This window comes from Pleuronectes platessa, chromosome 4, assembly GCF_947347685.1.
Source record: "Pleuronectes platessa chromosome 4, fPlePla1.1, whole genome shotgun sequence".
In the NCBI taxonomy this organism is placed as follows: domain Eukaryota; kingdom Metazoa; phylum Chordata; class Actinopteri; order Pleuronectiformes; family Pleuronectidae; genus Pleuronectes; species Pleuronectes platessa.
This window is the reverse complement of record NC_070629.1, coordinates 9,180,537-9,192,710: the sequence shown is the minus strand read 5'-3', so window position 1 is coordinate 9,192,710 and position 12,174 is coordinate 9,180,537. Positions and strand designations below refer to the sequence as shown.

Below are 12,174 nucleotides of genomic sequence, written 5' to 3'. Positions count from 1 at the left end.
TCCTCTTTCGACCTCGCCACATACTTTGCATGGAAGTGAAACAGAGCCCTGCCAGGTCCCAGTGCTGTTTACATGGACTCTGGGTAATGTTAAATTCTGCTTAGCTTGGCCCCAAGTCAGGACTATATCTTTCCTCACCCCGGCTTGATTTACATGGCCCCTGCTGACTCTTCCCTGAAGTGTGTCAGCCCTGAACCAGAGGCCTCTGTGTCTGGCTAATGCAAAGAGCATTTCTCCAAGCTTGTCTTCTCCAATCCTCCTTCTCTCTCCTTCTCTCTCCGTCCTCTTCAATGGGCCGTGGTGAAGGGAGCTTTTGCCGAAGCCGTCTCTCTGTTTGCACAGCCTCCTAGGTCCCAAGCTCAAATATGGTTTTACGTGCGAGCCTGTCTCGGCTTCTCCTACTGGTCGATATCATTTCTACCCGGCAGAGCTTTTTCTCTCAATCTCATTCCCTCTAGAAACCACATCTTCACTGAGATCAATACTTTCCTAATCCAGAGCTCCTAGGCTGACCCAGGGTAATCAGCTGACTTCCCATGCTGCCTGCTGGGCAGGTCAGGGGTCAAATGGCTGTATAGATTTGTTCCTGTGATCAAATCACTTTGCTAGGTGGTGCTTTCAGATACGGCTAGTGAGGTCAAGAGCAATCACTTTTTTCTCTGTGTGGTTGAGAGAGTCATATGCAGTGGTGACATGTAAGCCATGTAAACCCTTATATTAATACAGACCCACTACTCATACTCCAAAGGCTCTTTGCCCCAGTTATGTGCACAGTATATTTATTTCTTCATGTGGCAATTTCGATTCCTTACACACATGTAAGCACATGTACAAACACACTCTACCGCCTCAGCCTTTGTTACTCATGACTTTTGAAGTTTGTTCTGGGAAGGATGAAAACATAAGAGGACGCAACCAACCATCTACCTAATTGATATATTAGGAAAGCTGAAGTTAAGGCGAGGCTTCAGTTTTCACCACAAGGCCAAAGAAAACTTCAGATATCCTTCTGCTGTTTCAGGGCCAGACAGGAGGTCCCTCAGTGGACCTGAGGCTCCGCTTCCACACCCCATCAGAGTGGCCACAGCACTTACGTCCCTGCACCTCATCCCAGCCTCTGCAGGAGGGAAATTGGAGGAGGAAATTGGTGTTGTTCCACTTGTAGCTGACACCGCTTTGGTCCTCGACTATCTAAATGGACCATTACCCCCTCTGTGTGCTCTCTCACTAGGAGATCTGGGGCTGTCAGTGCTTTCTCCCTTACCATCAGGGGTATCTCAGTCTACGTCCCCCAAGGGATGTCTTCTAAACTGAAGCCAGTTCTCCTTGCTCAGTAAGAAGTTTTTGCATTATCCGTCCGACACCATATTCGCTTGGACAAGGGATTAAGTAAAGAAGCTGCAGTCCCACAATTTTTTTGTGGCCAATTTTCAATTCTTCATGTGTTTTTTTTACTTTCTCTCACTTATAACATTTTCATTAACGGCATTAAGTCAGTGGTACAAAGCAATTTGTTTCATAAATCATGGTGTAGTAGCTATATCCAAAATGTTACAATATAATCTGGTGATTACACAATTTGCAATGACTTTGATAATAACCTTCTTTCTCAAATTGTATTGTCAAAACACAAATGTAATATACAAATGTATTATCTCATCTTATTCTTTTTCTTAGTTTATTTTGAGAAGGAGCTGACCGTGACATAACTTTTTTGCTCCAGATATCTCGTAGCAAGTACAGGTTGGAGATCAGTATTCATACAGACAGTCATTGACGCCATGCCAGCATTTGCTAGCTGGGCAAGTTCCTCCTCGGCCCCTCTCAGTATCTCTCCGGGAGAACTCATGGCAGACTGTCCTCTGCGTGTGACAAGTGGAACTGTGTGATTAATTTGGCCAGTCGTTTTAATGTGCTCCGGGATGCACAACGCTTATCGTCTTCCCCTTGCACGTCTATCAGAATCTGCCAGAGAAAATATCCAGGAGGATCGACACATCCATTCCATCCTCCCTCTGTGTTTTTTTTTTTTTTTTCCGCCTCCTCCTCCTCACTGCTCAGCCCTGCCTCATTTCAGGGCTGAGCTACAGGGTTGTCGAGGGGGCCAGCCCAGGTCGAGGCCCAGCTCCTGCCAGGACCGCCGCTGGAATAAATCTCCAGTCTCTGAAGTGTTGAAAGCTATGTAAATGTCAAACGCATCTGTCTGATGTGCTGGCTGTGGGGAGGAGGGTTCGGAGAGAAGGTGGGGAGCCAGGAGGGAGGGCTGTGGAGCCATTCGCTGAAGCTGGTCCCCTGTTACACTTCGTAGCTGGCGGTTGCCAGGTGCAGATGTTTCTGCTTGCTCCCTGCCTCCGAAGAGCCAGGCAGTTTTCTTTTTTTTCTTTTTTGGGGTTTGTGAACATCTTTGAGAGGAACAAACCACAAGGGGATTGGCTGCTGTCAGGCTGCTTAGTGAGAGCGTATCTCTACGATTTTAACAATGTCCCCTCTGACCACCAGACGTGCTGTGTAGGGAGGCTTCAGTTTGGGGTTTGATTTTCACCACTTGGTTTTCTTGTGCCGGCTGGCTGAGAGCCTTCACCCTGGTGAACATATTCACAGAAGCATTGGGTGCTGAGTGACGTGGTCCTCCTCTAACACCCGTGCACTCTTCCAATCTTGTACTTTCATAGCTTCATTGTATTCCTTTCGTTGACTCAACCAAGTGTAATAGCCCAATAGGGCAGTCACTTACAGTGCTGACAAAACCTGCTCTAACACCTTTTACATCCATCCATCCCCTCATCTCTATAGCATCCCCCCTGCCTTTTCTTTCTGTTGTTTTGTTCCCCCTTTCCACCTGCCTCTCTCCCCCCTGCCGGGCTGTGTCTCTCTCTGTCTGAGCCATAGCTAGTATTCCTCTTTATGCTCCGCTGCAGTGTATGCTTCTTGTAAAAGGATAAGCACCATGCTGTGCTCTTTTGATATTATTTTTCCTCCTCGCCAGCCCCAGTCTTGTGAGGCCTCATCTCTTGTGTCATGGTTACTGCAACAACAACAAGGCCAAGCTTGCACCCGGGGAATAGAGCGAGCCAGTTGTTCATCTCCATCACCTGGGGTTTAAACTCGTCCCTAGTAATAGAGAGGAGCTCACCACCGCTGTGAATCGCTGTCATCCGTTCAGCCGCATGCTAACAATACATTTACACCGGTTTCCTGGGGGCTGGGCGAAGTGGGAGATTGGATCAATTTTCCCCTTTTTTGTCATTTGAAGATGGATCCAGATGGAGAGAAACATTATTTTGATTGTGATTCCTTTCAGATAAAATGCCAGAGTGGTAAGGGAAGAAATGGGTGGTGATTACAGGTTGTGATGTGGCCCTAACAAGCACTATAGAAATGTCTGACAATTAATTTGTCCAGGCTTTGCAGCGTGAATGGGGAATTGATTGACAAGACGCCTAAGCCACTTTCTCTTCTTAATGCCCTGCACTCTGTAATGAAGGTCTTTTGACAAGCGAAATCCCGGAAATTAGGGTTTGCAAACATTCCCCAGAAGAAAAGAGACATGTTGCGTGGCCGATATTTCTAATTTTCCATTACGAGTGCATGTGGGTATTTACTCGCAGTTCAACATTGGAGAATTTTATTTCCTCATTTTGTTATTATTTGTCATCAATCTATTATGGGCCAAATATTTAAATGTTTTCTCTTATTTGAATATATATTTAAATAAGAAAACACTTTAAAATAGTGTTGTATGGTATTTCTAACAATTTTGTACTTAACCACACATTTCATAATATTCACAGATGCAAAATGCAATTTCCATACTGTTCTGGAAATCAAGAATGCAGCAGGACATAGTGAATATGAATACCCCTGCAGAAATCAGGCATTTTTGTGTTGAGTTTATTGACCCCTCGGCTCTTGCTATTTTTCACTCACGGTGAATCCGCCGGAGAATCTCCTGTTGTGATGCCACATGGGCTCACTCGGACATTATCCAGAGTTTTTACCTGGGTGCTGGCAGGAGAAACTCTAAACAATGTCTGCAGCAACTGACTCACACATCTGCGTTGTCACATACAGCCTCCCGGGATATTTTCAGGGGATAATCCGGACTTCACTGCACGTCTGAAAGCAGCTTTAACAACGGTTTCTTGAGCCAGTAGAAAGCCTTACATCAAGCATCATTTCGAAAGTCTTCTTGTGACAGGTGCATATTCTTGTTCTCTGTCTTGTGTAAGACTGCTTCAGTGTGAACAGTGGGAGCTTAGACTTTTCTTCTTCTTATTCTGCAGATAGAGATGCAAACACAACAACAAACCCCCCTAAGGGGTCGAGTCAGGGCGTTTTCACTCAGACGTTTTTTGCCATGGAGGACTCCTGCTGTATCCCTTGTCTCTGTGGAATGGGACGAATCATTGTGCATCGAAGCCCCCCCCCCCCCCTCCACTCTTCCCTCCTGAGAGAACTTGGCCACTGAGTCCTTGCACTGATTACTCTCGTTACTTAATTATACATTTGGACCCACCGCACTTGCAACAAAGGGCCGCTATGCCTCCATTGACCCAGCTCCTTTTTCATTGTGCCCAGCTCTGAAAGGGAGTCAAACAAAATAAAGAGGGTCCACTTAAATATGTTGCCACAGGGACTTAATTGACAGATTGAAGGCAGTTTTTTCACCGGGGGCCTCTCCCTCTCTATGTGGCTCTTCGCTTGAATTGTTCTACAACTCATGCATCCTGCTGGGAGGTCCAGAGGGACCGGCCTGCAGTTGGTCCACTCCTGTTTCCACAACTTCACCAACTACTGTCTCGCGGGGGGGGGGGGGGGGTTACCAGCCAAGGGCAGTGCGAGAAATGGAAGCAAAGATGTCATGAGTCGAATTTAAGTGAAGGAATGCAGTGATGTGTGCAGTAAATATAAAAATATCAGTACTTCAACTTTATTCATAAAGACTAAAAAAGTCAATCAAGAACTCCAGGCCTGCGGTGTTATTGAATTTACCTTGACTTCACACATTCTTTTAGACTCAGTGAATGTAATTTTGAGTATGTGTGTGAGTTTAATCATTTTCTTTCTATTATTCTCTTTCTGAAAGGCTGTGGCCCTCGGTATCTGCAGTATTCCCATAGTCTGTTTGTTAGTTACAAGGTCTGACTTTATTCTCTTTTTCTAAAAGCTGAACCTTGTCTCAAGATATTCGAGCCTGATCTCTCTGTTCTGTGACTTCTTCCTGGCTGAATACACAGTGATTTGGCCTTTGACCGAGCGAGACAAGGCATATTTCATCATACAACCTCTCTTGTTATTTGGTTCCTTTCTCCCTGCGGAAGTCCGACATACAAATTAAAGACTAGTTTGTCACAAGGCGGGATTGAAATACCACACTTAATAGGCACCGTGTTGAGTATTCAAATAGACTAAGCACTCAGTGTCCTTGAGTTACCATCGTCCAATTTTAAAGCACCCTTAAAAGGCTAAATGACAAGCTCCAGCTGAATACAAAGTCATTGAACAGGCTCTTTATAATATATCCAGTGTATAGTATTATTCGTTCTCTAATCTTTTGTAGATTTGCAGCTTTGAACTGCCACAGAAAGACCAGAATGGCCTTGTGAGCGGCTGTGTGCTGCTTTTGAAACTTGAAAAAACTCTCTTAGACTACCACACTCTCCTTTCCCTCTTCATCCTCTGCTGTTTGCACTGAAAGCTGTGAGTGAATGAGAGGTTGCACACAAAAATAACATCTGCACTGATTATGAGCTTGTGTGTGTGTGTGTGTGTGTGTGTGTGTGTGTGTGTGTGTGTGTGTGTGTGTGTTTGTGTTTGTGGTGGTGGGGGGGCAAATGAATAATTCCTTATATTTTCTGTCTCTGTTTTTTTTACAGTGTGACAGCGGTAGTGACATTGACGACAAGGTAAGGCTGCTTTTCCTGTGTTTATTCACCCACCACATGAAATGGCTGAGATTGTGAATAACAAATTTGAGCTCTCGAATAAAGGAGGGAGACAGTCATAGTGTGCCGTTAGCAGGGAAAAAAAGACGAGAGGTAAAAAGACACACTTGCCATCCTGATCATTTGCATCTTCCAGAGAAAGAAAGTGACAAGGGGAATGTGGTACAGGTAGAAGCTGGTTTTTCAGTGTTTAGTTTTTTGTTTTGCAGCATAAAAAGATAAAGCAACATGCCACCTATTATTTTTGGAGCATTTTATGTGTGAATATGTCTTGAATCTGCCTTGTAGCCTTGATCCCAGCAGATGCAACAAACTGAGCTTCAGGCTGCAGCCACACAGTTTTAAAACACCCCAGTGGTTTGAGCTCCTAAAACAGAGAAGTTTGGAAACGCTGTTAGCCCCGATTTAGTTTGAAAAGTGTGTATTCACTGACCGGATTGGTTCTTCTAAGTTGTGACTCGACTACCAGTGGTCAATGCAAAACGTAATAGATCTCGTGTGGATCATTTGGCTGTGCGTGTGTGCATGCTTGTGTATTTAATTGAATCGCTACTCACCTGTATCTGTTTGCTCCGGTTATATCCTTAGAAGCAATACTATATCTCCAGTTTGACCTTGTTATCATTTGAGTATCATTATTTGAGAGCTTTTCGTTGCTGATTATGTTTCAGTCCCTCAAACACGTTCCTGTCTCTCTACTAAAATGAAGGTAAAATGTAGAAAACACAGCCGGTTGTTTAACAAAGTTGATTAGAAAGTGTTTTACAACGCGGTTCCACAAGCCTAACCTAATCAGAGATGGAAAGCAGAAGGGACAGCTGCTCACTTGTGCTGTTTCCGTTCTGGCTGAGATGAAGTAACTGAGAATCAGTTTATGAGACACTCTTTGAGGTCTATGAGCTTTGAAAGCATTTCTTAGTTTTACTCAGTGGCTAAATGTGATTGAGTGTAATCTTAATGTTTCCTCAGTAGTCGTCAGTGGACTTGGAAAATGAGAACTGCAGGTTGCACCAGCACCTGCGTGTGCTTCAGAAAAAAAAAGAGGCATAAGGGTGTTTTATGTCCTACCCGGGATGTCATCAGGAGTTAAGCTTTTGACAATTGGACAGATGTAGTCTATCAGTTTCACCTCTGTGTGTTTGTTTATCACAGGCTTGGAGGTGGTTGGCTGATGGCAGCCACCTGGTTACAAGATGAAACGCCTTCGGGGAACCGTTTCCTAATTCCTCCACAGTTTAGCAATTACTCCCTGGTAAATGAATGAGATAGCATGCCTAATCTCCTGTAAGCTTAGCTCCCAGTTCTGTGGAAATGTCTGCTGCTCTTCCCTATAAATAATACATTGATAGCAGGCCCAATTTGCATTAACTGTAGCCTGGCAAGTCAATAGGCTTTAATCTCTTCATTGAAGCGGGAAGGAACCGAGGGCGCTAGCTAGCTGACACGACGTAGCGGGCCTGTCAGTCACCATACGGCGCCCTGGCATCACTGTGGGGGGTAGCGAGGGAAGGGAAGCTCGCGCGGTGTTTCTTTAGCAGGGCCTTGTTTTCCCTCCCGCTCTATTAGTTACTAGAGACTTGTAACATTTCTACAAAATGTCATACAATTTGACATTTAATGTGTCAAAGTTTGGTACTTTTACACTAAACAACACAACGCAAAGAAACACGAGAGAAAAAAAAAAACAAGCAATCCGCTGGCAGTTTAGTGGAGACGTTGCTGTTGAGGTGTTGGCTTCACTCTCTTCAGTAAAACAGCTCCATATTTGGGGCCTGGCAGCAGCTATATTTGGCTGTTTGGGTGGACAGGGATATAGTTCAAGACGTGGTGGACTATTAGAGGTGGCTGCCAAGTTTTCAGATGTTTGTTGAATTTTGTACCAATTATTACGCAGCCCACTGTCAAGAGCCAGATGTCCATTGAGACCCTTCTCCTCTCACACACTTAAGTCCTGAAGTGTTTTTTTTAGCTTGTCAAACACAAGTTTTTACATTGTAAATATATGACAGGTTCATAAGAGTTATTGCAGTATATGCAATACATGAAAAATACCAAGGTCATGTTACTAACCCCACTTTTATTCCATGTTCCAATGCATTGAGGCTGAGGGAAACATACTCAGTGCACTGTAAGTGAACTATTTTTAATACTGCACATATGACACTTAAACCGTTGATGTGAATTCCAAAAACCAAGGCAGCAAAATACTATGCAAAGGAAAAAGGTAATCACCAAAGCTGCTTTCAGACATGTACCGAGCTCTGGATAATGTCCTAACAAATGTCCCAGTCAGTTGCCGCGGATGCTCTCCAGAGTTTCTCCCTCCGTCCTCTTAGAACTAGTAGTTCATAAAATGTCAGAGTGAGCCCATGTGAGAATAAAGTAGGCGATAATGCGGGGGATTCACCGCAAGCAAGCTGATGAAGTTTCTAACATGCGAAGGAAGCAAAACTGAAAAAACAGAAGAAAACAATGTCAGATTGAAGAAGAAAAAGAGTGCCATAAATTTAGAAGACTGCAAAGATGTCTATTTGGAAAGACACCAAGATTCAAGAGCTTTTGGTGATGCAGGCCGATGTCGGTGTCAATGTGCTGTAAGACAAAAACATGTGATCTCTGCGGTGGGATTCATAATAACGTCCTGCCTCTGCCTGCTGCAGCACCCCTGGCCTGAGAGAGTTCTCTGTTGTTGTGAAAGCATGTGACCAGAGCATCTCCTGCCCTGTTCATCAAATGTGAAAATCAAAGTGCCGGGAAAGTCTGGACGCCATTGTGCGGACATTAACAAGAAAGATGTTACCAAGGTTACAGCCAAGTAATCTGTTTCCTTAGCTACAGTGTGTAAAACTACTGACTTTCACTCCTACATCCTTTACTTTGTGTTTTTTTTGTCTCTTCAAGCTTTGCTCTCGGTTCTTAGTTTCTATTCTCAACTCTAGCATGTTAAGGCAAAAATCTTGAACCTTTTGTAACAAAGCTCAGACAAGCTAACTACAGAACTATCATAGAAAATAAATACTGTATAGTCCCAAATATTCCTCCTAATTTGCTGCTATCTTCAAATCAGCAGAGCAGCATGTGACAAGACACAAACATTGGAACACAAAAACCTCAATGCAAACACACACAAGATTGTAGAATCAGAGAAGACTTCAGAAAACCCTTTAAATGACAAATTTAGAACTTTATTTGGAAATATTATGAGAGGCAATACAAAGCAGCCAATATGATATCCCTTTCAAAACAGCTTCATTGGATAAAACAATTGGAAACGGTGCCACACCTAACATAGCAACACGTCATCAGTCAAATACAATGTGAACACCACAATGTGTTTGACAGCTTATTATCAAAGTAAAAATAGATGCCCAAAGGTAAGTTTTAATATTTTCTATTGTTATAATGGTAATGCTGCGCTCCCAGGAGGAGAGGTATTGAACAAAGAAAAGCTTTCTTCCGTGGCCGACAGGAAACAGGACCGAACAACAGCATGATTCCAAAACAAGTTTCACTGTTGTGGAATTTTTGGAAAACTGCTGCACGTGTTATCTGGCGGGAGCGCGGGAGAGAGAGACGGAAAAAGAACATCTGGATAAAGGCTGAAGCGGCGCGCTGACCTTTTCATTTCCTCCGAAACACACATTATCATAACGAAGGTGATGAGAGTTACGAATCATCCGTATCAAATTTTGCGGAGGAAACAAGAGGACTGGGGAGAAATGCTCTGACAGGCCGTCACTACAGGTAGAGAGAGAGGGAGGGAGGGAGGGAGAACAATTGGGTTCCATGAGGAGGAAGACAAACACTGTCATTTGTAATTGCCCGCACTCAGGAGAACTCGACAGCGATAATTTTCTGCCGCGTTTTCGCCCGAAACAGGTGCCAGCTCCTCGCGTATCTCTCCAATGAAAACAAAGCGTCCTTTCACATCAGATTAGCAGCCACCTGAACACCCACATTGTCGGGATTTCACAGATTAACGTAATTAGAATATTGCTTCCAGGTGTGCCCTCGGGGTGCAATCAGTTACACTGTGTTTGAACAGAAGTGACGCGTCGTCGCGGCAACAGCGGAGTCGCTGCAGATCGGGGGGGGGGGGGGGCGCCTCGCGAGGGCCCGCCTGTTCCGAGGCGACGCCGGTGATGGTGCTCAGCGATGTGTCTCCACCACACGTCAGACCTGAATTCTCTGGAGATCACCGGGTCACCTCCAGTTCAGCTGGGAAGACGTCGGCCCAGCCTGCGAGGAACAGGCGATGGGGATCTGGGTTTTGCGTGCGTCCTGATCCTTGGCCTTTCTCCTTGAGAGGCCTGTCGAATGTTGTCGGACATTACATGATGTCTCACAATGACAAGTATTCAGCAAGCGATTTCGTTTCTAGAAGGAACAGCCTTGATTTTGCACCGTCTGCGCCCCGGGGCTGTCTCTGCTGTTATTGAAGCAGCACTTGGTGTGTGTGTAAATAGCCATGCTAAATGAGATGCTCATGAAGGAACTTACCAGTTGCAATACAAGGACTGTGTCTGTCTGAGGCCATCCTGTAACACTGGGAGCATTATTTATTCTTTATTCTTGATTCAACTACTTTGAGACACCTCATGTCTCATGTGTGACTGTCAGTTGATTCAAATGTTCTTACAAGCCCCAGATTAGGTGTTAACTGTTCAGCTCTTCACAAATATGAACGCTTGTGTAATAAGCATATCACAACTTTATCACATATTTGTGAATAGGAAGTGTTATTTAATATACAGCCTGGTTCGGTATTATTCCTCTTTTGAATGTTTATTGACAAGGTGGACACTTTAGTTTTATTTGTTGTGAAATTGGAGATAAAAAGAAACATAATGAAAAGAATGACAGTGATTTATATTCGGTGAAACACAGCAAGCAAGTTGCCGACGCAGTTCTCGATGTCCGAGCATGATGTGTATCAAATCACATGGAATTGGTTGGTTAACTTGTTAAACCTCTTTGAAAAGGGTCAAAGTAGCGAGTCCACAACTTCTCTTACACAACCGAATATCAAGCAAGCAGAACAGCACAAGACAAAGCAAACAGGCAAAGTGAAGTCTTACTTGTCCAATAACAACACCAGGTCTGTCCTGCATCCAACGGCCTCTTCTAGCTTCCTTCTTTGTTTCCTGTGACAATGTCCTCTTAGGTTTCTCTGGTGGCACTGTCCTGATTTGTTGCCTCTTATAGCTAGCTGTTAGCTCCGGCTGTTGGTGTGTGACGTATGTTGTAAAGCGGGTAGTAATTCTCCAGCACGATACGTCAGAGTAACTAAGTGAAGACGACCTACTGTTGCTTTAACATCTATTTTTTTGAACTGGGGTTTTATCAGTATGTATTTTGCCCTGAAAATTCCAATTCCAAAAACATAACACCGGGAAGTGTTCAAAGCATTTTTTCAGCTACTACAATTGTTGAAAATCAGCTTCCAGCCCCCCCCTGCTCCGCCTGTCATCTATCAACCACCCAATCCTGTCAACCTCTGACATGTCTGAGGTACTCCAAGTCAAGACGGTCATTTTCTTTCATTGGAGAGGCAGAGACAGACACAGAGTGGAATTTATCTGTCCTCCGTTTGTTCATGCACTCTCCTGAAGTGTCATCCTATCTCCATTAGGCCCCACTTTGCCGTCCTCGCAGGCTCATCCAGTTACCTCTATATTCTTTCGGCTGTGCAAATAATACAGTCGTGGTCTGTCTGAGCGCGAAACATTACCACGAGCCGCCTGTATTTCATGCAGCCCTTAACACGCCGGCCTCGTGTAAGGTGCATTACCACCGCCACTGCTGCATGGCGATAGCCGCAGCGGAGGACACCCAGGTCGGTTAATTCTATTGGGTCATATTTGCCAAGCAGAGTGTATCTGTCTCCGGGGGAGTCTCCGAGGACCATTACCACATCCTGTCTATGAGCTCTTTTATGGCTTGGGTCTACTCATCTGCCAGGGCAGTGCACAGGCTCTGATTGACACATTAATTCCTCCTCCACCCCCTTATCTCTCTGCTGTGTGCAGAATGAATGCCATATCACTGCGTCGGAGCGTCTCTGCCGGCTTATCGGTAATGGCTCGTCAGCTCGTGGAATCCTCCCAGCTGATGTATTGGCGGGTGCGCCCTGTGAAGCCGGCAGTGCATCTGCAACAAAAAAACAAGCCTGCTGGGAGGATTTAAATGGAACCGTTAACACCACCACTCTTTTACTCTTTTAATTACT

At 44.6% G+C, this 12,174-nt stretch overlaps 1 protein-coding gene across 1 annotated transcript in view; it reads left to right on the top strand.

Moving 5' to 3' along the window:
• Nucleotides 1–12,174, top strand: part of fbrsl1 (fibrosin-like 1) — a 287,043-nt gene that overhangs the window by 186,696 nt on the left and 88,173 nt on the right. Inside the window, exon 6 of the mRNA XM_053420416.1 lies at nt 5,877–5,906. Coding sequence (XP_053276391.1) covers nt 5,877–5,906 — 30 coding nt within the window. The remainder of the gene's footprint in view (nt 1–5,876; nt 5,907–12,174) is intronic.